The sequence below is a fragment of the Copadichromis virginalis genome, linkage group LG6 (assembly GCF_057382275.1).
Source record: "Copadichromis virginalis isolate Kocher_CV1m ecotype Utaka linkage group LG6, C_Virginalis_male_GT1.1, whole genome shotgun sequence".
Lineage (NCBI taxonomy): Eukaryota > Metazoa > Chordata > Actinopteri > Cichliformes > Cichlidae > Copadichromis > Copadichromis virginalis.
The window spans coordinates 19,541,961-19,567,593 of NC_140623.1; the positions used below are offsets into that span (position 1 = coordinate 19,541,961).

The 25,633-nt window shown below is 40.0% G+C and overlaps 1 protein-coding gene across 2 annotated transcripts in view; it reads right to left on the minus strand.

Annotated features, from left to right (window-relative positions):
- cntln (centlein, centrosomal protein) overlaps nt 1-22,349 on the minus strand; it is a 94,487-nt gene extending 72,138 nt beyond the window's left edge. The window contains exons 1-9 of one of the 2 annotated variants that reach the window (XM_085459098.1): nt 22,002-22,349; nt 21,617-21,705; nt 18,080-18,168; nt 16,052-16,136; nt 12,335-12,466; nt 11,182-11,361; nt 9,400-9,533; nt 8,243-8,405; nt 7,555-7,794 (exon numbers count right to left, since the gene is read on the minus strand). In XM_085459098.1, the coding sequence (XP_085315224.1) occupies nt 7,555-7,794; nt 8,243-8,405; nt 9,400-9,533; nt 11,182-11,361; nt 12,335-12,466; nt 16,052-16,136; nt 18,080-18,168; nt 21,617-21,697 (1,104 nt within the window). In that variant the 5' untranslated portion in view covers nt 21,698-21,705; nt 22,002-22,349. Of the gene's footprint in view, nt 1-7,554; nt 7,795-8,242; nt 8,406-9,399; nt 9,534-11,181; nt 11,362-12,334; nt 12,467-16,051; nt 16,137-18,079; nt 18,169-21,616; nt 21,706-22,001 lie in introns of those variants that run through there. The other variant, XM_085459099.1, reaches the window with a different exon arrangement.
- Nucleotides 22,350-25,633: the final 3,284 nt, after the last annotated feature.

The following is a 25,633-nucleotide window of genomic DNA, read 5'->3' on the forward strand; positions in this document are numbered from 1 at the left end:
TTACCACTCGCACGGGCTCCGCAAAACTGTCAATAGAAGATTGGAAAAACATTGTCTGGTCTGATGGGTCTTGATTTCTACTGTGACACTGGGATGGTAGGGCCAGACCTCCGCATAAGTAACATCAAAGCATCGATCCATCCTGCCTTGTATCAATGTTTCAGGCTAGTAGTGGGATGTGGTGGAACGGGAGATTCACATCAAAGATGTGCAGCAACTGTGTGATGCTCCCATGTCAATATGGACCAAAGTTTCAGACAAATATCAAAATATCAGCACCTTATACAATTAATGCCATAAAGAATTAAGGCAGTTCTGAAGGATAAAGAGGATCTAACACATACTAGCAAGGTGTACCTAATAAAATGGATATGTTCTCTTTAAATTAACAGCAAGCTATTAATGAACCAATATCAGGCTAATGTATTTTTTTATTGCTTAATTCAGTTTAAAGTTTGCTTAAGCTTAACCAAAGCAGAATACAGTCTGCCTTTAATTCTTTCCACTGTAAAAAATACTTTTTTAAAATAATGTTTTAAATCTTTAATCTTCTTTGTGTACTTGCAGCAGTCATGTACTGCATTGCGTTACAAATGTGATAACAGTTTGTCCACCATGTAGTTAAAAAGAATGGCAACTTTAGCTCACTGCAGTCAACACCCAGATATCTCATCTAGTCAAGAGATAATTAACCAGCAGCTCCACTATTTCGGAAAAAAGTGTATAATGAGACACTTTGGGACAAAATACTAACACAATCAAGACTAACCAGAGGGGGTTTCTGTATGTACAGGGCAACAACTGTCACCTTCAAACTGCCCATGTCACTCAAACTTTAATCTCTACGCTTAAGCTACTGTTGTGTTGTTATGCTGAGTGTGCGTTTTTGTGCAAAGATATTATAGCTTTAAGGACAGCATGACTTTTAATCCACTGCCAAAAGGCCACGTGCTGTATAGGCAGTTTTTATCAAGTCAGACAAGCCCTTTTATAGTTCAAAAACTCATCCACATACCTCTTGACTGTATCACCTGCACATATTCATGCCTTTTCTTAAATCGCTAATAAGAAAAAGTGTGAAACTAAAGAGAAAAGAAAAGCTTCACCTGCTGCTATCAACAACACTTTGACTCAACACATCAAATTGAAGCTCTTTGACAAACAAAGGCCTTCACCACCATGTTGTACTGGGAGGCCAAGTTGTGAAGAAAACCACACAGGATGTCATCACCTTTTTTCCAACAAGTCCTGATTGCATTATCAGAAACCTGGCATCTGGGCGTGACCTTGTTAACTGCCAGGGTAATCAACTTTAACCAAAGGGGAGGAGAGGGGATGATAAATTATTAGTGAGGAAGATTTTGTTCATGTTTTATTAAATTGGCCTGTCAAAGGGGGTTGGTCAAATTATCTGGGGCCTCGTTTATTGGAGGCCGGCCATATTGGCGCATCTGTTACAATTATTTATAATTTCCAGGCAGGCAGGAGGATGGAGTGCGTTTTTCGGCATCAGCCACATAAAGCAATTTAGAAATTAACTGATGCGGGAGCGTCTGACTTTTCTTCCTCGCGAATTCTCTCTCATCGCCCTCCTGATTTTCATCCAGCGGAAAACAGGAAAGCCGGGAAGCCGTTAAAAGAGCAACAATATATATATAAACGGGAAAAAAAAGACAAACAGATTACACGTAGCTTAGAGTAAACCAAGAGACGGCACGGGAGCATGAGATTGACAGAGGAGAAGAGAGCATGCAGGTGTGGTGAAAAAAATAAATAAAAAGAGCAAGAGATTGGGAGGAGGCTGAGGGAGGGAGGGGAGGAGGAAAAAAAGAGAGAGAAAAGCCGGTCTTGGTAATTACTGAACACGATTAGGTTCTTGGGGGAACTTGTCTGGCACTGGCGGCCCTCACATGTGAGGATGCGGCAGGCAGGACCATATGGAGCGAGGCTTGTGATTGTGCTCCCTGAAGCTCGTGACCCGTCTGCTGCCGAGCCCTTGAGCTGAATGTGAAATGAGACTTGCCAGGCCTAATGTTCTACACATGCACCATTTATGCCACAAAACAAATCTGATCACTGTTAATTATGGAGTAGCTATAATCAGGAGGGGCTCCCCACCCACACGCACACACCCAAAGCCACTCACTGCATGGATACACAAACGCATGCTCACACAATCGCATTCGAATAGAATGAATGGAACGACAGCATATGTGAAAGTGATTGGATAGGCCTGAGAAGTGAGGACTTTAAGCAGTGCACTCTCAGGCCTGGTGCACTTTGTATTCAAGATGGTGAGTCTTCAAAGAGCATGTGTCTTTGTGCATAGATGGATGAGTGTGTGTTTTAACTGGCAGCGCAGTGGAGGGGGACTTAATAGAAGGACGGCACACAGTGAGTAGGAAGTAGGTGCGTGTATGTTTTCGGAGTGTGTACCCAGCCCTGAGTCCTCCCACACAGTCTGTTTGACCCGGGTGTATGTGCTAGAACGAGTGAGTGTATGTCTCTGCAGCGGCACATGGCTGTGCTTCATTAATGAGGCGAGCTGTGCTACACAGAGTTTCTCATCTAATGAGAGCAGTTGAGCTTGTAAAACACACCACTGGCATCTATGTCATTAGTATGTCTCTGGCCCTGGACGTGGGCCAGCTCCAAACACTCACCCACCCACTCACACGCACACACACACATGTTGACAACAATATTTACTACTAATACACACCCAAAACTCAAACTCATGTAGGTAATACTATTTAGTGATAATACAATCAGCACACATAACATTAGTCACTGACAAAAAAATGCATTTTAAGCATTAATGGAATTCAAATGAAAAAAGAAACGTGTGAATGCAGCCACGTGTTTACAATAAAGATTAATATACTTTAAAGTAGGTCCTGCGAGTTTAGTTAAAGGAAGGGCATTCGTCTTAATGGCTCAGTCACACTAGAGCAAAAATAGGACAGAGACTCCTTGCGCCTAGGAAAAAATCGGTGGTTGCTCGGTGAAAGCAGTGAATTGTTTTTGCTGTCTTAGACTGATTGAAAGTTGTTGCGGTGACCAACTGGTTGCCCATAAGCTGAGGCTGTTCTAAGTAGTTAAAGTAAAGTAATAAAGTAGACATATATTCACAGATTTAATCCCAATTAATCACTATTTTGTCACAGATTGCATATAATTGCCCACTTGACTCCGTTTAGCAGGCTGATTCTGTCTCATTGTCTCTTGCACCAAAATCGCTTTGAAGACTCCAACTGACTGCAAGTGGTGATAGACCTAGTGTCTGCCTCGAAGCAACCATTTCGAAGGCAACAAGATTGCAAGTTCATTGCACATGGTTGCAATAACTTTGGTTGCAATAACTTTGGTTGCAATATGGTCTCCAGTCACCGTTTTCCTCATTGTGACTGTAGCATGAATGAAAACAAGGCCTGTGCCTTCAATCACATTTTCACAAAGTACAATGATGAACATTCAAAGCTAAATTCATATATGAACTTATTTCCTCTCTCCTTATTTTAATTGAACTTAATTTCATGCTTATTAGGGTTAGCAATATCGTAGCAATTTGGTACTACCGTGATACCTTCCCCACAATAGCAATGCTATCATTATACAGTAGTTTTGATACTCACTTACACATTTCTTTATTGCGTTAATTTTAAAATGCAATGTAAAGCTAGAAGATCAGGACGTCATGCCATCTACAGCCTGACATGGAGATGTTTGCACCACTTTATAAACCTGCTTTTTGATTTGCTTTACCCTGCTGTCAGCCATTTTTCACATCACCACAATTCAGTTACCTTTAGTTCAGTTTACCATCTTTCATTTGGGAAATGCAATATATTGTCAATATTTAATTGACTTAAATATTGACAATATATTGCAAAACACTTCTTATGTGGTGCAACATAGTTAACATTTGGCATTCCTTAATCCTTGTGTTATTTTACAGAGAACTACAAAATCTAAGAAATTAAAAATCCAAGGTCTGCAAAGTGCTTAAAAATACAGAAATAAAAATTACAATACTGAGACAAGCTGGACAACATACTAAACTCATCCTCATGCCTTTTTGAGTGTCTATTCAACTTCTAGCTGAAAGCTGATTTCATATTTCTTCGTGGCATTATGCATTCACCCTTTTCAGCCGATGACTGCCATTAATGATGATGATGATCAAAAGAAATGCCTCACCAAAGCCAAAGGTGACCTGACAAAAACGGTGGGTGTATAAATTTATGCACGTGTGAGCGTCTCACTAGCACTTTAATTACACATCTAAAAGCGTTTAAATTAGCCAACATTAATAAAAACCCAGGAGCAGATGTTAAAAAATGATCTCAGCAAGATAAGGGAGATGCAACGTGTGGGGTTCATTCAGTATATTAAAAAAAAAACAGGGGGGGGAAGGCTCGGTCATGTCTCTAAATGTTATAATGTTATTTCTGTGCTTCAGGCTTAGTATGAGACCTTACTGCATTTCATGTATCATTATATTAAAGCGGCATTCAAATGTCTATAGACATAGTTTAAAGAAAAAACACAGGTGTTATGTTAACATTATTGTTGTCCTATTGAGATAATGAGACAAACCAAAGCAAACAAAAAGAAAAAAAAAACACAAACCTTGTATAAATGTTTTTGTTTTTTTTGTTTTTTTTTTAAATAGGCCATTAAAAAAAGTTTCAGTAAACATTTCAAAAGACACAGGTGCTTCTTCCCATTATATTTAGACCAAACTTTTCTGGATTGAATGTGAATGCCTAATTTTCTCTTTCCAATGTTGATGAGAGAGTAACCACTGCTTTGAATGACTGCCCACATAATTAACAACTTACCACTCATTTACTGCGGTGATGATTCCAGAAAGCCTGAGGTCTGCTGTGGATTCTAATGTTGGTCTTTAATCACAGCTCGGCTCTGATAGTAGCCAAACTCTAACTAAACTACAGTAAATACAAACGATGCAGTTAAACGCTTCTGAATAATGAAATGTTCAGACTAGCTAGTTTTCTGTCCGCTAATGAGGGAGCCTGCTTTGCATCTAGATTGCGATGGTGACCACCCAACCTGGCAACCCAAGCCTCCCTAACCTGGCAATTTCACAGCAGCTCGTTGTGCATGGAGGTCATCCAGGTGCCTGATGATCAGCCAGGCCCTAAAGCTAGAAGATCAGGGCATCGGGCCATCTACAGCCTGACATGGAGATGTTTGCACCACTTTATAAACTCAAACACAGGCAAATACCCACACACTGGACAACTACCTAAGCACAGGAGCAATTAGCTGACTTTTGATGTACTAAAAAATGGTGACAATCTATCTACATACAAATATAGATCTTAGAGAGACAGACTGATAGATGTAGTATTTATATTTTAATTTGTGGATAAATAACAAAAATAGATTTAACAGATAATAGATTTACATTATTCAAGTAGAAACCAGCCTGATTAAAATGAGTTGAGCTGTGTGGTCACGCCACACACTGCCCACATTTGAGCCTTTGTAAAGTCTTGTTCAGCTTCCTGTAAAGAGTTAACTTTGCATAAGACAAGCGAGAACGCACAATCCTGGTGTGCGGCATGGAAATGTAACACACAATAGGTGTTATTCCTCTCACCCCAACCCCTCCTTTATCCCCGCCCCCACCAAAAACCACTGCGGGTGGGGTGTTCAAAGCCGTCGCTCCGGTCCATATTCAAATGAGCACTGTGTCTCCCCCCCTGTGCTCCTGTTGCGATCAGTACTTTGATCACCTCCAATAGTAACTTCCACCAAAACATTTAAAATTAAAATCAAATCTGCCTTAACAACCCGAGCATTTGAATTTAACAGGTGTTCGGGAGGAAGTTGTTACAGAATTCGCGATTATGTGCTCGGATACACACACACCTTCAGTCAAACACACAACTATGAAGACAGACGTACCCACACGTACGCATAACCTGTCAGTGAAATTAGAGAGTGGGAAATAGAAAACCCTCCTGACTGAGCGCTATACCTTGGGATACCTGATCTGTTCACTTTGATGTCGGCGGGTAAGAAAGTTACAAAAAACAAATCAGCCAGACAGCAGCTACATGTGTTCGGTAAACAAAAGTTATCATTTATTCTTAGCTTTGGTTATATATATGATTTTTTTCTAATTATGTCCCAGCCCTGAGAATTGTGTGAGCTGACTTTTCACTGTAAGAGACAAGAAAACATGCACACATATATCAGTAAGTCACAATAAAACTACCTGGCTTAAAATGGTGCATGACACACAAAAAATTAAAAGCCCCCAAAAACATCTGCATAAATACCCAGAATTTCCCAGCAGCACACTGCATTGTAACGAGATGATCGATGTTATTCACTTCACCGGTCAGTGGTTTTAATGTTGTGGCCAGTCAGTGTATGTGCCCACACTACACACACAGAGCACTAACTGCATCTACTCTAAATGTAGTATTAATTACTGTGGGAACACTACAGTACTGTATTTAATTACTGACTAAATGATCCATTTATATTTTACCGCTGGTTAAATTAAGAGGGTTAAGTGAGACAGGTTCATTGTAACTCACTTAACATTTGAACTGATATCTTCTAACTTGCACAGTCTGGGAGCAGCACTTTCAGAAAATCAGCCAATCAAATTAACGAATTAAACGCTGCGGAGGCAGAAAAACATTTCTTCGCTGCTGCAAAAATATTGTCTTGTGCTGCATCAAATGGAGTTATCTGAAGGAGGAAACTGGAATGGTAAGTCGTAGAGCAGAAGAGACCGAGAGGCTCCTTAAAATGTCAAGTGGTGTGCCAGAGAACTGCTGATGGAATAAAGTGTCTCAAGATTTTAATTTTTTCCCCAACCAAGTGTCTGACACTGTGTGGTCTACCACCTATCGTCATATCGTTAGCAGTTACTAAAGGCCTCTATTGCCTTGGGGGCGATTGGTTCAAAAGGCACAACGCTAAAGCCAAAGTCCCGCTGACTGACAGATGTAGAATTGTAACTCTAACATCATCTTCAAAAACATTATGGAGTTCCAATTAAATCACCTCTCTCCACCTCTTACGTGGCTTTGCTGTCTGACCCGCGTGTGTTAAAAGGACTTCCAGTTACTTGGGTAGGAGGGGAGAAAGGCGATATCTAAAGTATGTTATTCAGAGAGTGCGCGTATGCCTAGGACTGGCGCTGAGAGAAGATCAGATAGCGGACATAAAAGACACTGGTGCTCAGAGAGATGGATAGATCAAGGGTGAACTAGAGCAATATCAAACGAATGATTCTGAGTTAAAGACCACCACCACAGGCCATGCTGGGGCCAGTCAGTTATTACTGTGCCTGCAGGTCCACCTACACATTGACATCTCTGTACCTTGGGACAATTAGATATTAAGTCCAGGCAAGCAATTGACAGAATTATCAAACTATAATGTGTTTGTTGTGAAACAAATGCATATCATAGATTGGCATACTTGCTATACTAAGATGTTTTTATGCATTTGATCATTAAGGCCTTTTTGGAAGACATAGTGAAGAATGAGAATAGTCCTTACCTTAAAGTTGGTTTGTTTTTGAGGAGAGGGATAAATGGCTGTTAGCTGAGGCTGTTGTTGCAGCTGCAGCTCCTGTTGAAGTTGTATTTGTTCCTGCTGCTGCTGTTGTAGGCCAGCTTGGAGTTCTAAGATCTGTTGGTCTTTCTGCGCCAGCTGGCTGCTCAGCTCCTGGTGACTCTGGCGGAGCTTGGCCTCACTAGACACGAGAGCCTGGTAGCACTGACTCAACTCTTTGTATAGCTGTCAACAAATATATATAAGCCAGAGAGGTTTAAAATCCAAGCAAGAGGGAATGGAAGGGTCAGATCGATGGGAGAAAAATGACAAAAACCACTCATTAGGTGACATTAAGACTGTTATATTCAGTAATAGAAAAATTAGGATAAGCTAAATAATCTAAATAGGGAAAAGAAGTTGTTAACAACACGTGTCCCAAATGATTTATGTTTGCAAAATGTCTTTCTCTATGATTCCTCCACGTGCATGGCAAAGTAGTATGCTGCAAACCCAGTCACAGTAACAGGAGACTTCGAGAAAAAATGATTTTCTGGCAGACACAAAAATAATTGTAGGTTACAGCTAGCTTGGAAATAAATCACCACAGTTGGTGAGGCCTGAGTGAAGCGCGATGAAGAGGTTATAACACTGTTGAGTTTGAGGTTGGGTGTGTGTGTGTACTTGTGAGTACCTGCTGATAGGAGGTAGCGTCAGCAGAGTGAGCCTCTTCTTGGTTCCGCAGAACTCGCTGTGTGTCGAGGTTGAGTCCTTCCAGTTGCTTAATCAGGTGGCTCTGCTCCGCTGCATGCTCTGTGCTCCGTCTGTACAGCGTCTGCACTTCCGCAAAATCACGACTACACACAGGCACTCGCATTACACGTTATGCAAAGTCATACAGTACACAACAATAATGTGCTGCTTACATTAAATATTGTGGATTTAGTTATATTTTTTTATATAACTATAACTACGTATTCAAGGTGAGAAACATAAAGGTCGTGTACTGATATTAAAATAACTATTTAAACAAGTATGCCAGAGAACCTGAATTAACTCAGTTTTAATCCTTTTGGGTTTTAAGATAATAGCACATGTGTTACAGCTGTAAAAGTCTAACTTTTGATAAATATGCAACTCAAATTCATAAGCCTTTATCATCATCAATGCCTAAATGCACAACAAAACTATAGAGCAATAACAATCATAAAGTTGTATGCACATTACATTATTGTAATGTATTTATGACAGCAGATTTCCTTCTTTCGTCAACAGCAGCTACATTTCTCAACATACCAAAATTCATCAGCACCAAAAGGTCATTTCCATCTTGTTTAGTATCCACCAGTGGAATTACCACAAAGCGCTTCTCAAACTTGTAAGGAAATCTTTAATCACCCTGCTAAATCCACAAGAATAGTCTATAGCCCTGGTGTGACTGACATGTCAGACTGCCTCTGGCATTAAAACAGAAAAGTAGTTAAAAAAGGTTGAGATTACCACTAAGGCTCCTACAGTTCTCACAGTTTTTATCATATCGACTAAAGCTTAGCCAAAGCCTGCCCTGTTCCCTCTTCTCTCTCTTTTAAAGCATATCCACTATGCAGGGCTTATCAAGTGGCTTTAGGTGGGCCAGAGTGGAAGAAATCTGTGTCACCCCCAAGCCTCACAGCGAAGGAAGCAATATACCCACTCCTCCATGCAGTAACCCATGTAAATCGAGGTATACACATATAGTACGTCTATAGCGGACAGAATTATACTTTAACTAATGAAATTAGCCATAAATATCACCTATTAGGGTTTGGATGTTGCAAGAACAGAGACACTATCTCAGCTGGTACAACTTACCAAAGGTGATCAAGTTGTTCATGTTTAGTTGCCAACTCTGTGTCTTTGGAGGAAAGCAGAGCTTCTAGGCTGCTACTGTGGCTCTGCAAGGCAGTCAGCTCCTGACAGGTGTTGTGCAGTTTCTCCTCTAGATCCTGGTGTAGAAGAGTAATAACAATGATTTTGTCAAATTTAGAGGCTATCCTTAAATGAAATGCTTTAAGTATTAGAATTATTACGTCAACTTTGTCAGTGTTTATTTTCTATGGCAAAATCCTCAAACCAACGCAGACCAGCATCGTTTCATTTACTGACTCTGCAATGAAATTTAAAATAATTCACTTGTCACATTACTTTGACTGTCTGTCTACAAATAAACAAATAAATGATTCTGAAATTTAAAAAGTGACAGAAAAGCAAGGAAACTAGGTCTCACTTCTTAGCCCTGAATTACGATGCCTTCTTTAACACTTGTAATAAGTCGGCCACAATTTGTTACTTCACAGCAACTAGCCGTACTAGTTGCTGTGAAGTAATCGAATAGCAAAATTTAGATTTAGTTCTAACATGACAGTCGATCTGAAAATGTTTTTATTGTGCTTTTGTGCTGTTTCTTTGTATATAGGAGGTGCAGACAAGGCGTTAGTTAGCTTTGCTTTAATTTAAAAAAACCATTTAATTGCAGCAGATTAAACAACATCAAACATGTACAGGTCACCAAACCCTGAATTCATCCGACGCTAATTAATATCAAGCAAATTATGTGACGAATGCTATAAGAAATTATTATAAATTATTATATAATTATATCGGTCACATTTTTTTCACGTATAACACATCTTTGCGGCTCTGTATTTGCAGAATATTCCTCCACCGCTGTTCAAGTTAAGAAAATACTAAAACTATGCAGGTGTATCTTAACAGTACACACAGGTCTACATTAAATGATAAATTCCCGAATAAATCTTTGCCATGTCAAACAAATTGGCATGATGTATCCCCTGCGCATCTGATATTTTCCATCACCAAGTTTCAAATCAATGTATGACACAAAAAATAATAAAAAATCATAAAACAAGTGGAGTGTCTTAGGCTGTGATGGATGTGCATACACTAGTCACTGGGCTCATCCCATCCAAGAGTAATTACTCTGCAGCTCTAACTTATTCAAGACTCTCTGTCTGATTCCATTTGACTAGGGGAGCAATATGTTTCAATATGATTAGTTGATAAGGAAGGGGAGGAATGTGAGGTTCTTCTGTAGCTTTTACTTCCTGAGAATCTAGGAAATAAAATTTGAAATGTAAAAAAATAAATAAATAAATACAATTTTCAAGAACTGCAATTTGATTGGTTGAATGTTTAAACAATAGCACAGTTGATGTCTTCTCGAATTTTCATGTTCACAGAGAGAAGAAGCACCGATCCATAATGATGATCAGAGCAACAGATTCTGAAATTTACTTGCTTGCATTTGGATAATGAAACACACCTGACCACAAACTCTTGAACCAACAGGCCAATGACTTAATGGAAGCTACTTTCGGTTTGGTCTGCTTAATTCTTGTTTTTCTTTTTCTTTCTTTCTTTTTTAAACCACAACTCAGGAAGATCTGTCTGCCCTACGTTAAATCATAACTTTGTCCTTCCTTTGAGTGCAGTCCCTGTTTATTTAATTCTGTGCTTTGCTACAGAGATCTTTTTATATTCACAAGCTGAAGAGGATAGGGTGTGAGGGATCAGAAAGTTCAAGGTGTGTGTGAGTGCCTTTGTATTTGTGTGGACCTGTCCCCACATTCATACCTTTATTCTGGTCTGGGCAGTATCCCTCTGGTCTCGTTGGCTGTTGGCCTGCCTCTGATTCTCCTCCAGGTCAGCTTGCAGGGCGGCGCAGCGGGAAGCTAATCCTTCTTTCTCCTCCTCTAGAGCCTGCACCACCTGCCGCTCCTCCTCCTCTTTCCTCCTACATTTTGTCTTCATTTCCTGAATAAGGAAGGCGTGTGTGTGTGTGTGTGTGTGTGTGTGTGTGTGTGTGTGTGTGTGTGTGTGTGTGTGTGTGTGTGTGTGTGAGGAGTAGAATGGGGAGGGGGTCAATAGGGCCAAATAAACAATGGCGACGAAAGAAGAGAAAAAGAAAAAGTAGCATTTCAAACTGAGAAAATGAAAAAAGAAAACTGCAAAGATCCAAAAAGAGAAGCAGCCCACGGGGTTGAGGCTGAAATGAATATGTAAACAGTGGACGGCTTTTTCTGCGGGAGCCCACTGCATGGGTCGCTGATTGGCCAAGGTCACCTGTGCTGTATGGCTGGACCCACGCGGCCAGCGTTTGGTTGGTGTTGGCCGAGCCGTGCTGCAAGAACTGGGCTCACGTAGGTACAGGGGCCAGTCTGCCAGCCTTAATGACAGGCTCCTAATGAGAATGGTGCTAGCTACAAAACCCATTAGACTCAACCTAGGTCTCCTTTGATGCTGTCCCCCACGATTTCTCACCACGAGACCCCACCAAGACTGTGTAAGGACCATCCCTTTATCAATTAATCATAGCCATGTCCCATCTAAGCATAATTAGGCAGAAGCCACACCATCGCATGCACATTATTCACTTTCCCCCCACTGAAGGAGGCATTAAGTATTTATCTGCAAGTTAACAACCTGCTTTTCTCTGGCTCGCGCTTTCTTTCTCACATGCAGACTTTCCAGCTGTTAAGTATTCTCTGTTGTCCGTAGCGGGAAAGTAAGCTGAAAGCAAGAAAGGGTGAGACAGAGCGAGGGTGGAGACAGGAGAAGAAGACACAAAGACACTGAGATTGCGTTCAAGAGGGCTGAACAATCCTCTTTCTCTTCTAAATGATTCATACCCCCGAGGCTAAGGCCACGGGGGACTTGTCGTGCCACGCAGAAGAGAGACTTTTGAAAGCAGAAGCCCCGACTGCCACAGAAAATTTGTTCCACCAACCTCAAGTTCCTGACTCTTATTGACCAGTTGTTCACGCAGAGCTGTCAGCTCCTTCTTCATTAAATCACTCTCCTCTTCCGCCGTCCTCCTTTGTAACAAGCCGTTAATCTCCTGCTGCTGCCCGGTTACTCTCTGTGGCAATCAGGGTGACACAGAAAGAACAAAAAAAACCCAAAAAACTACAGGTTACATTAGGCATATAATTTTTTTAACCATCATTTTTTTAAAAATGTTGTAACAAAACAACAAGACTATCACTTTTATATTTGCTTTCATAATCAATTGGCCTTGATTAATGAGCTATTCATGAGATCTACAAAGCATGAGTGAATGCTTGTTGGAATTTCCTGGAGCTTAAGGTCATGCCATTCAGCGTCATATTTTTGCAGCAGTCCAAAACCCCAAAGTATTAAGTGTACAGACAAAAGAAAGGCTGAAAAACATTATCAGCATTAATTTTCTAACCTGACAATCAATGAATAGACTAAATGCTTCAGCTCTTAAAACAAGCAATAGTGTAAAGTAATGACCACCCACTTTTTATATGTTTACTTCATGTTTTTTGGCAGCCTTTATGGCCTTAGTGGGAGGAGGCTGGCTTCTTAACACTGTATCAGCTGGGGTTTGGCATTGGCTGGTAATCCACAGTCTTCTGTGGGTACACCCCCCTCTCTCAAATAACACCGTGCTCTGGGATGCAATTAATTGCCATGTTGAGGGAAATCGCTCAGATATATCCAGATAGTGGATTTAGCGTTCCTTGCAACTCCTAGCTTGCCGTGCTAAGAACAGTGGGGCTTTAATAGATTTATACTGGAGAGCGGAAAATAAATTCAAACGCTGATAATGAGATAGGGAAGAACAATTTGAACCCCAGTAGCACTCAAGTGATAGAATAGTAGGGTGGAGGGGAAGCGGGTTGCGCCAAGTTAAGAGGTCTAGGACAGAAAGATTAGCGTCTGAAAATTCCCAGTACAGTTCAAAAATGAACGCTAATTATGTTACAAAAGCAGAGAGAGAGAAAGAGGTGAAAGAAAAAAAAAAGAAAACCAGCAAGAACAAAAAAAACATAATCAAAGTGGGAGAACTGATACATTAAGAAAAAAAATCTGAGATGCTATGTGGACTCAGCAGACCATCACATCCTTGAAAAAAGAAGGAAAACCTATTAATCACTCTGAGGGTATGGCTTAAGATTGCAGATGAGACGATGACTGTCAGAGGGCTGGATGACACAGCACAGAGTGCGGCGCTATCAAGGAACTTTTCAGAAGAAGTACAGCAAAACAGGCTTTAGAAACAAAGGGATTCCTCCTATAAAACTCATATAAACTGAGACATGGGCGTTACACTGAATGAGAGTAATAAATGAATGAGTTCATTAAATAGCTCTTAAAAAGCAGTTGAAAGACACAGAGCACAGTTAAGTCCCACCCCCACAGGATGGATTTGCAGCTATCTACCACCTCATCAATTCAGTCTATTAAAAAATAACCGAAAAGTATCCATCAGATTTGATAGATATCTAGATATCCATCAAATGTCTGTATATTAGGGTAAAGCATTTCAACAGTGTGAAACTTGTGTCACACTGTCACGTGGATAATTCAGAAGGCCGTAAGTAGTATTTGTTTTTGCTTGTAAGTGCCAAGCTTGCAAACACAGCAATGGAGTCGTCACCTATGATGACTTATACCTTAAAGGTACAAATGTTACACAAAAAAGTCCACCATAATCATATACCTTTTTGGTCCAGTGAGCAACTATTATGATTGCTGAGGAGGGTAATGTCAAAAAGCACTGGCAAGCTGATGACTCCATTACAGCCAGTCTCATTAAGAATGAGCACCATTCTGGGTGAGGGACACTAATGAATGAGACTGACAGATGCTTCGGTGAAGAGATGATGATTTGGAGTAAATTACATTAGTGATGTCATTATCATTAGCCATCATACCACCAAGAACTATAACTCAGGGGTTAGAGCAAAAAAAGTAGGTATGAGAGAAAGATAAAGATCTAAAGGGAAATATTAAAGCAGCATAATAATTTTGTATTCATTTGTATTTTTATGGCATTTATGAATGAAAGTTTCAGCAGACAGTTAAACAAGCAAGACAAAAATGCTTGTTTGTAATAAAATGACCGTGAAAATGAAATAAAAAGCCCAAGGATTGTTTTGTCTTTCTGTGAAAGACTCACTAAGAGCCACTAGAAATGGCTGCAACTTAAATGTCAACTATGAAGGCATATGACCACAAGCTCAGCCTGAAGATAAATGCTGCATTCCTTTTACAGCAGAAGTCGGATGTCAGAGCTGGGAGCAACGTCACTTCCAAGTTGAGCGCATTCCAGTAGCAGTTGGAAAAACAAGGGAAAACAAGCTTTATTTTGTTCCCTACCAAGGTAAAGCCATTCATCAATCGCTGGCAGAACAACAAAGATGCCAGCAGCATGCTCAAGGACAGAGCCTGGTCACTGTTTCGTGTATGGCTTATTTAGTCAGTCACAAATACATAACTGTGGTAGTACTACAGGTTTTACAGTTTCATTGTTGTGAAGTCAGGGTTGGTGGTGCTTCTACATTCGAAAGGAAAATTGGTTTGCAACCACCGGGTAAGCTAACTTTTAGCTCAGTACACGATGCAGGAACTTGGGAGCAGTTTGTTAATCGTGGAAACTGAAGCTGTACATGTACGTGTGTGTACAATATGTACACAGGGTATGGGCTTATTGCAATGCTTATTGGGGGGAAAAAGTAGAAAAAAACCCAAACCTAAATTTTTAGGTTTATATGTACTGGATGTGTTCCTCAAGTCTTGTGCTAGGATTGAGGGGGCACTCACATTAACTGATCCTTTCTGTGGCCAAGCGAGTTTGACCCCTAAGGTGAAGTTTGCTTGACTAGTGTAAGTGGTGTGTAATGTGCCGGTACCCTGGCCCACTTAGAGGAGAACCCAGGCATAGTTCATTTGGACTTGAGCACAGTATGCATGTAGCATGATTGCTATGTACGCACACTCCGGAGTAGCAGCTGTCTCCATTAGAAATCATTCTGCCAACTCATTAATAAACACGTGAGAGCGCAGTGTGTCACCACAACCCCATTGTAGCCACAATATTCATAAAAAGCTCATTCACAAGCACTCATGAGCCCATTGTGTACTACCAGAGCACTTTTTCAAGAAAGAGAGACGAGTTGACACTCCGAGACAAACTGATGTGAACTTGGGTCGGATCATTAAGGGCAGTGTCAGCACAGGCCAGTGGGAAGTGGGCAGGGAAGGTGATTGTGCTCAGGCAGGGTACAAAGTAACCGTGCTTAGTGTGAGGACATCCTTACTCATTAAAGTGGCGCCTTTTGAATATTTTTTTCCTAATTATAATAATCATATGACGCAAGGAAACATAATGATGTGTGAGAAAAATGGAGAAAGAGACTACTTTGATATGTAAATCACAGCAGCCACACAATTCTGTGAGTGTGCAGAAGTGTGATGATTTTTGTTTTTGCATAAAACTCTGTAAATTTGTTTTGTGCATCAGCACTTTTTGAACATTTTCAACATATTTAAACTGCGTCGTGACAATTTGAATTCCTGTGATCAGATCTGACAGCAGGCCAGCAGCGAAAAAAGAAACTGACTTGCTGATGTTCATAAAGAAAAGTTGTTTGCATTAGAAAGTTAAAGCCGGTTAAGGAAAACATTATGATACCTGTTCCAACTCTTGAATCTTGTAGTCTTTCGACTGAAGGATCTCCAACACTTTCCTGTCCTTAATCTCAGCTTTGTGCTTCTCACTAGAAGGAAGAGTAAATACACAGAATATACATGTGTAAATAGTCAGCAACGATTAAGGACTTGAGAGCGTACAGAAGAATAGCTTTAACTATTTAGCTTACACTCAAGATTCTGTCCAATCTTACTGGCTTGAAACACATCGATTTCTAACTTTTCTCTATAAACAGATGCTACATATAAAAATAAGCATGAAGAACTCATTGATTTCATTACAAATGAGATTTTCAGTATAGGAAGTTCTCTGGTTTATGAGTGAGCATTGGCTGCATGCAGGTGAAAACCATGAGCTATCATCTGATAGTGATTTCACTTTTTTCAAAAATTCATCTACATTCATAGTTCGACTGTGAACACACGGAAAAGGAAATTCTTGGCCCAGATATCAACAATCCCTTTTCCAAATATCTGCTGGCTACTCTGGAAAGGTCAAAACACTGAATTTTGCCCCAGAGGGCAAGTTCTTGGACAAAAGTTTATCGGTTTCAACTCCAAATGTTTAATTATTGATCACCTGCTGCACTCATCAAAAAAAGATTCTTTTGCCTTAACATGTCGCCAGTGTTCTCATCATTATTTTAATATTTAATAATGCTAAACTGTAAGAAAATGAAAAGAAAAACTTTTTTTACTCACTGGCTACTTAAGCAGAATTACAGAGCAACAATACAGCAAAGTTTAAACCTCTCAAGCCCACTACTACCTCTTTTATCATAATGAACTTTTGCGGAGACACAAACAAGTCTGCAATTGGGGACCTGCTTGTTTCAACTACTCCGAACCACCGGGGACCATCTGTTCCCTCCGCTCATCAGCTGCTTCTTCTACACCTCAGGTCTTTGAGGCCTTCTCTATCGTCTCTTTGCCTCTTCTGATCAGCCCTCTCCCCTGGTACACACTGAAATAAGTATCTGGTGTCCCTGGAGGGGGCAGGAACGCAGGCAGGCCTAGCTGCATCTCCTCATATATTGGACTATGTTCACCATGTCCTGAGCATCCAACCAATCACTCTACAAGATCCACACAGGAAGGGGAGGGAGGGATGAATGGCGGCTCCCAGTGGACGACAGCGCTTGACTGGAGTCGACACAATTACCATGTCAATATCCTCTTGCGCATCAGGTGATACAATACACATACACTCTCTGGGTGCATGTTGCCCCACCTGTCTCAGCGGACTAACCCACTTTGATGGGTTTCCTAAGGGGCTATAAAGAACTCAAGTGGGTGTGGAGTAGAAATGAGAGGCACAGGTACTGAGGAGCACTCTGCTGCTGCACTGTGTTTTTACCTCTATTAAGGGTCTACTAACAACTGACAGACCTCAAAAAGTATGCGATGTGCACCAGTGAGGAAGAAAATATGATTTAATGTATCCCCTAAAGAAAAAAGTCAGTAAAACCTAAGTACTAAATAAAGCTTTACACAAAATTTAATGGCAGCTGGAACGCGTGAATAAACAGCTTTCAAACTTCAGCGATAAATCAGTCTCGTTATGTTTTTTGGGTGTTTTTTTTTTTTTAATCATAAGAGGAACGCAATTCATTTCTCCAGATGTGTCTTTTCCTACAAGTTCCCATGCCACTGTTCTCAATGGAGCTTAGCCATCCTGCAAAAGAGGTCATATTCAATCTCGCAATTTATCCAGTAAAGACAAGTATTTGGCAGGACTGTTTCAACTGTCCAGCATGTGAGCAGCAGTGGAAGAGTGTTTTCATTAAAAGGGTTTCCACTGTTTGAACTGCTAGACCAGGGATAAGAGGGCTTAAATCAGCATCTGCACCAGATTCCGTCATAACCCCAGTAGAACGGCCAAGGTGCTTTAAACACCCCTTGAACGACTTTCACACACACACACACACTTGCTTCTCTTCACTTGCGAGATAAGGGGAAGGTTCGTCTGCTGAGCCTCTCAGGTAGCAATGTGAAAGATGAATCCACTCACCGCTCAACCACCAAACTGACAGCCTGGGTCAAGTCTGGATTTGCCACTTGCAGCCTTTTCCACAGAGACCACACAAACTCCTTGTCTGCCTGTGAGAGTAAAGGATTCAGCAAGTGAAGAGAAATTATTTTTGAGAAATGCGATGATAAAATTTGCATTTGATAAGCCCCTAAAAGGAAAAGCAGCAACACATTACAGCCCTTTTTCAGTGAGAAACAAAAAATTTGGATGCTCAGTGACATTAGCATATGACAACTGGGGGAAGTCAATCAATAATTTAAAGAACTTGTAAAAATATAAATATATAATATTTTTTTCATCTGTCCTGCCCTCTCTAATCATGAACCTCTCTCTAGCGGCAATCTCCATCGCTGAGATGTGACCTTCGACTCAAGGGGAGCGAGCGTTGACACTTGTCATTATGCACTATTTATGACTGGGGAGAGCAGGGATCCAAATCAAAACACAGCAGTCGAGCTTGCATTTTTCTTTATTAATCAATTGCTCTCCGGATATGTTTTCCACTACAGCTCCAAAGTAACTAGCCCCAAAGAAACTCAAAACTGATGACAGAGAGAGTCATCTTCAAGCAGAAAAACCCAGCCAGCCCCTGACACATTTCCAATTCAAATTGTCTCGCTGGTTTTTCAAACATTTTTAAGCTACATTACATTTAATGAGGGACATCTAAAAACTACATTTTCTGACATTAAAAGACAGAATTATACCAAATCGACTTAATATAAAATTATCTGATAAATTATGTTCACATCATCATAAGATAAAAGTCATCCCTCCCACTGGAATCTACTGGTCTCCAATTAGCACATGAATTTTAACCCCCTTCTCAAAAGTGTCTAATCAATTATTTACTGAAGTGGCAGAAGCAGACCTTGATAAGACCATGAGCTGAACATATAAAGTGGAAGGACTGTAGATCTCTGTCTCGATGCGCATCTGTGTGTTTTGGTGTGTGGATACACAGATCGGGAGCGGGGTGAAGCGGGGATAGAGATCTCACCAAATCAACCCTGGAATGCAGCTAACGATTAAATTAGGCAGCATGGTTTACTTGAAATACATGGTCTCCCTCTGCCTGGCCTTTGGCTGCCATTAGCCCTTCCATGGACAAATGTTCAGTCAGGACCCTCATCAAGAGCTCTCCTCGGCCGTATGCGTACTTAAAGATGCACTGAATATGTGTTTGATGATGGCTGAATTATTCATTTGGAATCTAGAAACTGAAACACCACGAGCTAAACATACCAGAGAGAGAGAGAGAGCCACTGGAATTCAGCACATATTAGTAAAATTAGCATGGTCTAGCAGGAACATTTGCTGGCTGACAGATGAGTGTCTTTGTAGTTAATGGCTGTCCTGAAGTAATCATGCAAGAGACTTAAGACATCAGTAGTATTCAAATGCCACAATTTAAATTGTGCACGGTAGAACTTAACGTCCTCAGATATGCAGAATCAGTGATCTACTCCAGATAAGACCACCAAAGATGGCTTTCGTGTCAGCTCAATATAAGTGAGTCTGAAGTGAACAAAATATACAGCGCGTAGTCCTAAATACAAGTGAGAATAACATTTTTTATAATGGTTTTTAAGTTTAAAGGTGCAATCAAATGTTAAAGTTTGCAGGCAAAAGGCCTACTCTTATCCATTTCAAGGTTGTTGGGTTGGAGGCTATTCCAGGGCAGGTCGCCAGTCTTTCTCAGGGATGACACAGAGACACACATCTACGGCCGATTTAGGATCACCAGTTAACCTAACGCACATGTCTTTGAACCGTGGGAGGAAGCCGGAATACCCTGAGAGAAACAATCTAATCACGGTATTACAAAAATTTGATGTCAGAGAGGGTTTTGCTTGGCTAATATTTTCTTGGGGCAAAATTCATGGAGAAAATTTGCAAAACTAACATTATCAGATGACACGACTTTGTCTTAAAAATAAATTTACTCGCCAAATAATTGTCTCACTTTTTATTCAATGACTTTCATACTGTTTCATCACTCATACATAATTCTTTTTCTTTCTTTTTTTAAGGTGTGTCAAGGCAAGACTAAGAATGGGCCTCTGGAGAATGATTACCCACATAACCATAATCAGTCTGCATGCAGTGAACAAGAAAAGTTTGTTTCCTTTGACAGAAATCTCTCCACTTTCCTGTCATCTCTATCATTAGACAAACAGCTCTAGTAAATAAACCCCAGGTTAACAAAACCAGTTACATAAACATTTTTATTACAGTCGTGGGGATTTTTTCCCCTCTTGTCTCCGGCAAAGTTATTTCAGCTGTCACTTACTCACACTGACTACCGGTGCATTTGCAGAAGACACAATATGTTTCTTTTGTTTATTTAATCACATACACCAATACATGGATTCACTCCACTCTGATGCCTTTGTGTTCTCTCACTGAATAAACACTTGAAAATTGGCTCCCGAAGTCAAACCAAAGTTTATGCAGAGGATAAATAAGGTAACAGGCGCACATGTGGTTACACACAAACAGCAGCACAACGAATGTTTGTGCCCAACATGTTAGGTGGTTTATATTTCTACTTCTATTACAAAACTCAAATGTAACACCTCATCTGCTGAACCCCACAGCTGTCTGCCTACCTGTGTAGCAAGGTGGTGTGGATACACAAAGTGAGAAATGCTGGGATCAATTCACTCATGTTATTAGACACCACCTGGTGGTGAGTATGCAAGGACTCCCTCAATCACTGACTCACAAAGTGAACATGAAAGCCTTTGGAAATCTGCTCATGAGCATGTCGTGCCTGTGTGTGTATTATCTGACGGGGGCCCTCCACACTTTTTCCTGTCTGTGCTAGACATTCATTAAGGGTATAATCAGGACATTTACATATGTATGAGGGAGATAAATATGCTTTATCTAGTCAGTCAAATGTGCTTTATTTTAAAATCACAAGTAGCATCATGTAAAGGGGTGGTTTTCCTGCTAGTCATTCACAGACCTCGAAATTCTATTCTCATGCTTATCTTTCATCAATCCTCATTTTATATTAAATAAAGTCTGGTGACATGGCTGGTATGCAACACACAGAGATCAAATTAACAGTAATTACTTAATTTTGAAATTAATGAAGGTCCACAATTTATAGCAGTGAGTGAGAATTGAAAAAAAAAGAATGCTCAGCCTGGAGAGTAAAAGGTGCTGACAACTGTGTGATACATATGTAGTCTGAAAAAAAGTCATAGTCATAGTGATAAATAAAGTAAAGATAAATATAGTGAGTTACACTTTTTAACACTGACAAGAGTTATGTAGAAATCACAGCCAAATGAACGCTTTGTTTGTAACAGTGATGTAGTGATAAGGGTTGTAACGATGTTATACTCAAGTAATCTGGACAAATCCCTATTTTAGGAAAATCAAATGGGTTTTTTTCTCCTACTTTTAACTAAATCCAACATTGTACAATGAGCAGTGATAAAGTACAGAAGTGTGTGCACATGGCTTTAAAACAAAAACCCAAAACAAAATGCATTCACACACCTGGCATTGCAAAAGCTCATCTGATAAAGTCTTCACCTGCTCCTCCAATACCAGGGTGCGAGCATCGTCTTTTGAGCTCATTTTCAGACCTGCAAGAAGGCAAAAGAAAAAGGGTTGTAGTGATGAAATATTAAAAGAAAAATCTCAGTAACTTGCAGCAGTGGATCAAAACAAACATGGCACAGCTCAGCTATTTAAACAACATGTGATTAGACTGCTTTGCATCGGATTGACAAAACTACTTGGAAAGGATTTTAGCTGACTGAAACCATATCGACAGGGACTTTGAATTTATTTATGTGATGTTAGCATATTGGGGTTCCAGGTTTCTACCGCGAGCTGAGGAAGAAATAAGCAAGCGTCCAGAGGACTGATAAGTTCTTACCTATTTCGATCGCTTGCTAACCAGGCAGATATCAACCCTGCAGCAGCACCAGGAAGACCAACACTGAGATTACCGGTACTTAGCTAGCGTTAGCCACGTAAAGCATAAAGAGTTACACTCTTTCTGGTGTTGACAGCTTTCTGAAGTCAGAGCGCTAGAAAAAAAAACGTCACGACATACTTCGAACTGTGAGAAATTGAAGGGTTCACCAGTGTACATCCGTTATATTGTTTTGTACAACGCCAGATGAAACTTCTGTGTGGATAACACGGCTGTCAGTAACCAGGGAGACGGTTTCCTCTTTTCAAACAAGCCCGCTGTTTTCCGCTTCTGTCCCTCCGCGTCACAGCCGTCACGTCACTTCACGACAGTAGCAGTTCATAGATGGCAGTATGATCGGGATCGGCAAGGGGAACGCGCGGGTCAGTTTTGATTGGCTTTTTTGGGATTTGTTAAAACAGTTGTTTGTTGCTGTTTTTCTTTTGTTTTCCAAAATGAAGTGTTGCACACTGATAGCCTCCTGAACTGTGATTTTAAGAAGTTTTTCCCCTATTTATGAAAAGGAATAGTTTCATAGTTTTGTATTTTCTGATATATATATATATTTTCTTTTTCACTTTGAATTTTTGTTTTCAATTTAGGTCACTTTCATTGAGATTCAGGGGCGAATCTAGGTTCAGAGTTCTAGGGGAGCTCAACCCCCAGTCATCATGTTATGTGCACAGTGCCACATAATTAATATTAAAAGAATATGCTGCCTGCAAATGCACTCAATGCAATTTTAACTGGGTGCATGTTACAATCTTACCTTCAAAAGCAACTGAATTAGTTAAATGGGCTAGTGCATAGGTGTCAAACTCTGGCCCGCGGGCCAAATTTGGCCCACTGCCTAATTACATTTGGCCCACAAAGCCATACCAAATTACTATTAGAGCTGGCCTACTGGTATTGTACAGCTAATATATATATATTGTTTAGTATTAAGCTTTGCTTGTTCCATATTCAGTTTTTCAGCAAAACTTGTTTGAGTCCATAAGAAAAGATTCATTCTTATATCTAGAGGAAGATATATATATATTTTTTTTTCAATAAATATTAATGTTAGCCTGTTCCAGTTTTGAATTTTGGCCCACTGTGTATTTGAGTTTGACACCCCTGGGTTAGTGTTTAAGAGTAATTCAAAGTGAATAATCACACCTTTCAATATTATACACTTGTTTTAAGGTGGTCAATTTACTTATCAAACTTTGGGCATAGGTTTAGACCAGAATTCTCCAAAGTAAGAAGTAACTATTTGCAAAGAGAAAGGATAAAAATGCACAACTTTGTTTCAGTCTCTTAACCACGTGCAGTCATCTGAATCATAAACCGCTGTATTTATTCAATAAAGATGGCAGAAAATCACCCTCCCTGTCCATACACATGGATATGAAGCAAACATGTAAGAGCTGCTTTTACAATATAGTTTTTTAATTCATACAAAACCCTCCTTTTATTGTGCAGACAAATAGATTTGTAGTCTGTCACATCAATTTCATTCTGTTGAGCCAAGTTTAGAGTGGAATGAATCCCTTAAAAAGCTATCATTCACATAAATAAGTTCTGTCTAGAATGTCCACCGGCATTTTTATGCGTGCTACTGAAAAAGCGTACGAAGCATCTATGAATTGCATGTAAAAATATTTTGTGAAACACAATTATTATTTTTCCATCTTACTTCAATATCTGCCTATTTACTCACCTGGTTATATCACTCCTTAGTTATGTGAAGTCATCATCAATGAATGTGGTCAAAACAGGAGCTACACCACAATTTTGTGTTAACTTTGACTAAATGTCCACTCTTGTTTCTTTTTAAGCCTTCATCCTGCTCTCTCCCTTTCTCTTCCTCTCTATCTTATTCTCTGTCTTTGCGCTGCTAACAAAAACTTAAATGTAACAGTGAAACACAATTTACAACCAAAAAAAAAGCCATAAACTGATGCTTATCCAGTGACACATAACAGCCTTTTGACCTGATGTCAGCTGGAACTGAAGCTGTACTATAAACAAACAATAAAGCCAAATTTGACCAGAATAGGAACACAAATCTTTAACAAACTAAAAAAAAGTGCATCAGCTCCTTGTTTGGTAATGTGCAATATATAACAGCATATTTAAAGAAAAAAGTTCAAATTTGCTAACAAGGTTAGCTGTGTATGTATGAAAGCTAACACTATTCAGAGAACAAATAAAAATAAGTGGACACTTGTTAAAAATAAGTGGACACTTGTTAAGTCCTAGGTTTACTTTTTAGAAAGAAAGGAATGAAGGTAAAAAACCATGTCGACATGATGTAGTGACGTTCATATTAATATTATTTTTAAGCACACAGGACTCTTCAAACATAGTTTTAAAGTACAGATGGGTGTCTCTTGATACTACCCTTACACAGACACACACACATGTATTCTATATAAAATAAAGGTTCCTCTGTGTCTGTAATCACTGCTTTGTTCAGTTATAAATCCCCAGTTTGAACAACCTGAGCAACCACACACGATGGCAAAGAAAAATGACATGGAAATTTGATATTGATCTTTATGTGTATTTGGCAGATAGAATTACTGTTTTCCTTTTAAAATAGGTACTTACTCCTGTTGATATTTATCCATGTCTTCAGTTTTAATGAGTCGCTGTAAGGTTAGAGACAGTGTGCCCAATGATTCTCGAATCTATAGCTTGGGTTTTGAGAGCTGAACATAAGCAAAGGGAGGGTAAAGGAAAATGAACAAAGACACGTGTTTGACATCTGTTTTTTGCTGGTGAGACAAGACAACTCCATATTGTGTGGCTAATGTACTTAAGTGTCCAGCCAGATTTGGAGCACAGGGTGAGAGAGGGAAATGAAGAAATATGATGACTGGCTCTCCTCTTGAGTCAGACAAATGTTGGTTCATCTGCTCACTGCTCCACACTCACACCCATGCATGCATGCACACGCACAACCACACACACTTGCATACACACACACAGACACAAAGAGAAAAGATGCAATTGACTTAGTATGATTAGGCTGTTCCTTGACCCACAAACACTGCCTCTCATTAAGATCCTCATTTGCAGAACAATTTTAGAGGCAGTAGACTGGTACATAATGTGCAACATCTGCCTGCCCCCTGTTTCTTGTTCAGAGACACAAACTGACACATGGTATCTGTGAATAAGCCCCTTTCTCACTGTCATCATGACGACATGTGACCAGCAGAGTTTGAATCTGACTTCTTCTTCTGCAGGTCAAAATCTTTAAGGCGAAACCGAGCACTTGAAAAATGTTAGATAAAGCGTCTCTTATGAGAAAACCTGAAACCGATTTGGTTACTCTACGGTCAAATTATGAAAAAGAAGGCTGTTTTAAGAACATTTAAGAGAAGAAGTGAAGAGTGGAAGATTACCTTCTAACTTATCCCTTCTTTCATCATCAAATTATTTAGCTAGAGACACTTACAGTTGCGTACACAGGCATGTTCCACCATGTTTTGGCAGCGTCTCTTGCTGCTCTCTCCTGTATGTGAAGCAGCCAGTATCTCCCTTTATTTGGTGTTTGTACTGCTAAAGACAGATTAATCCAGATCCAGAGTTTGAGACTGTCT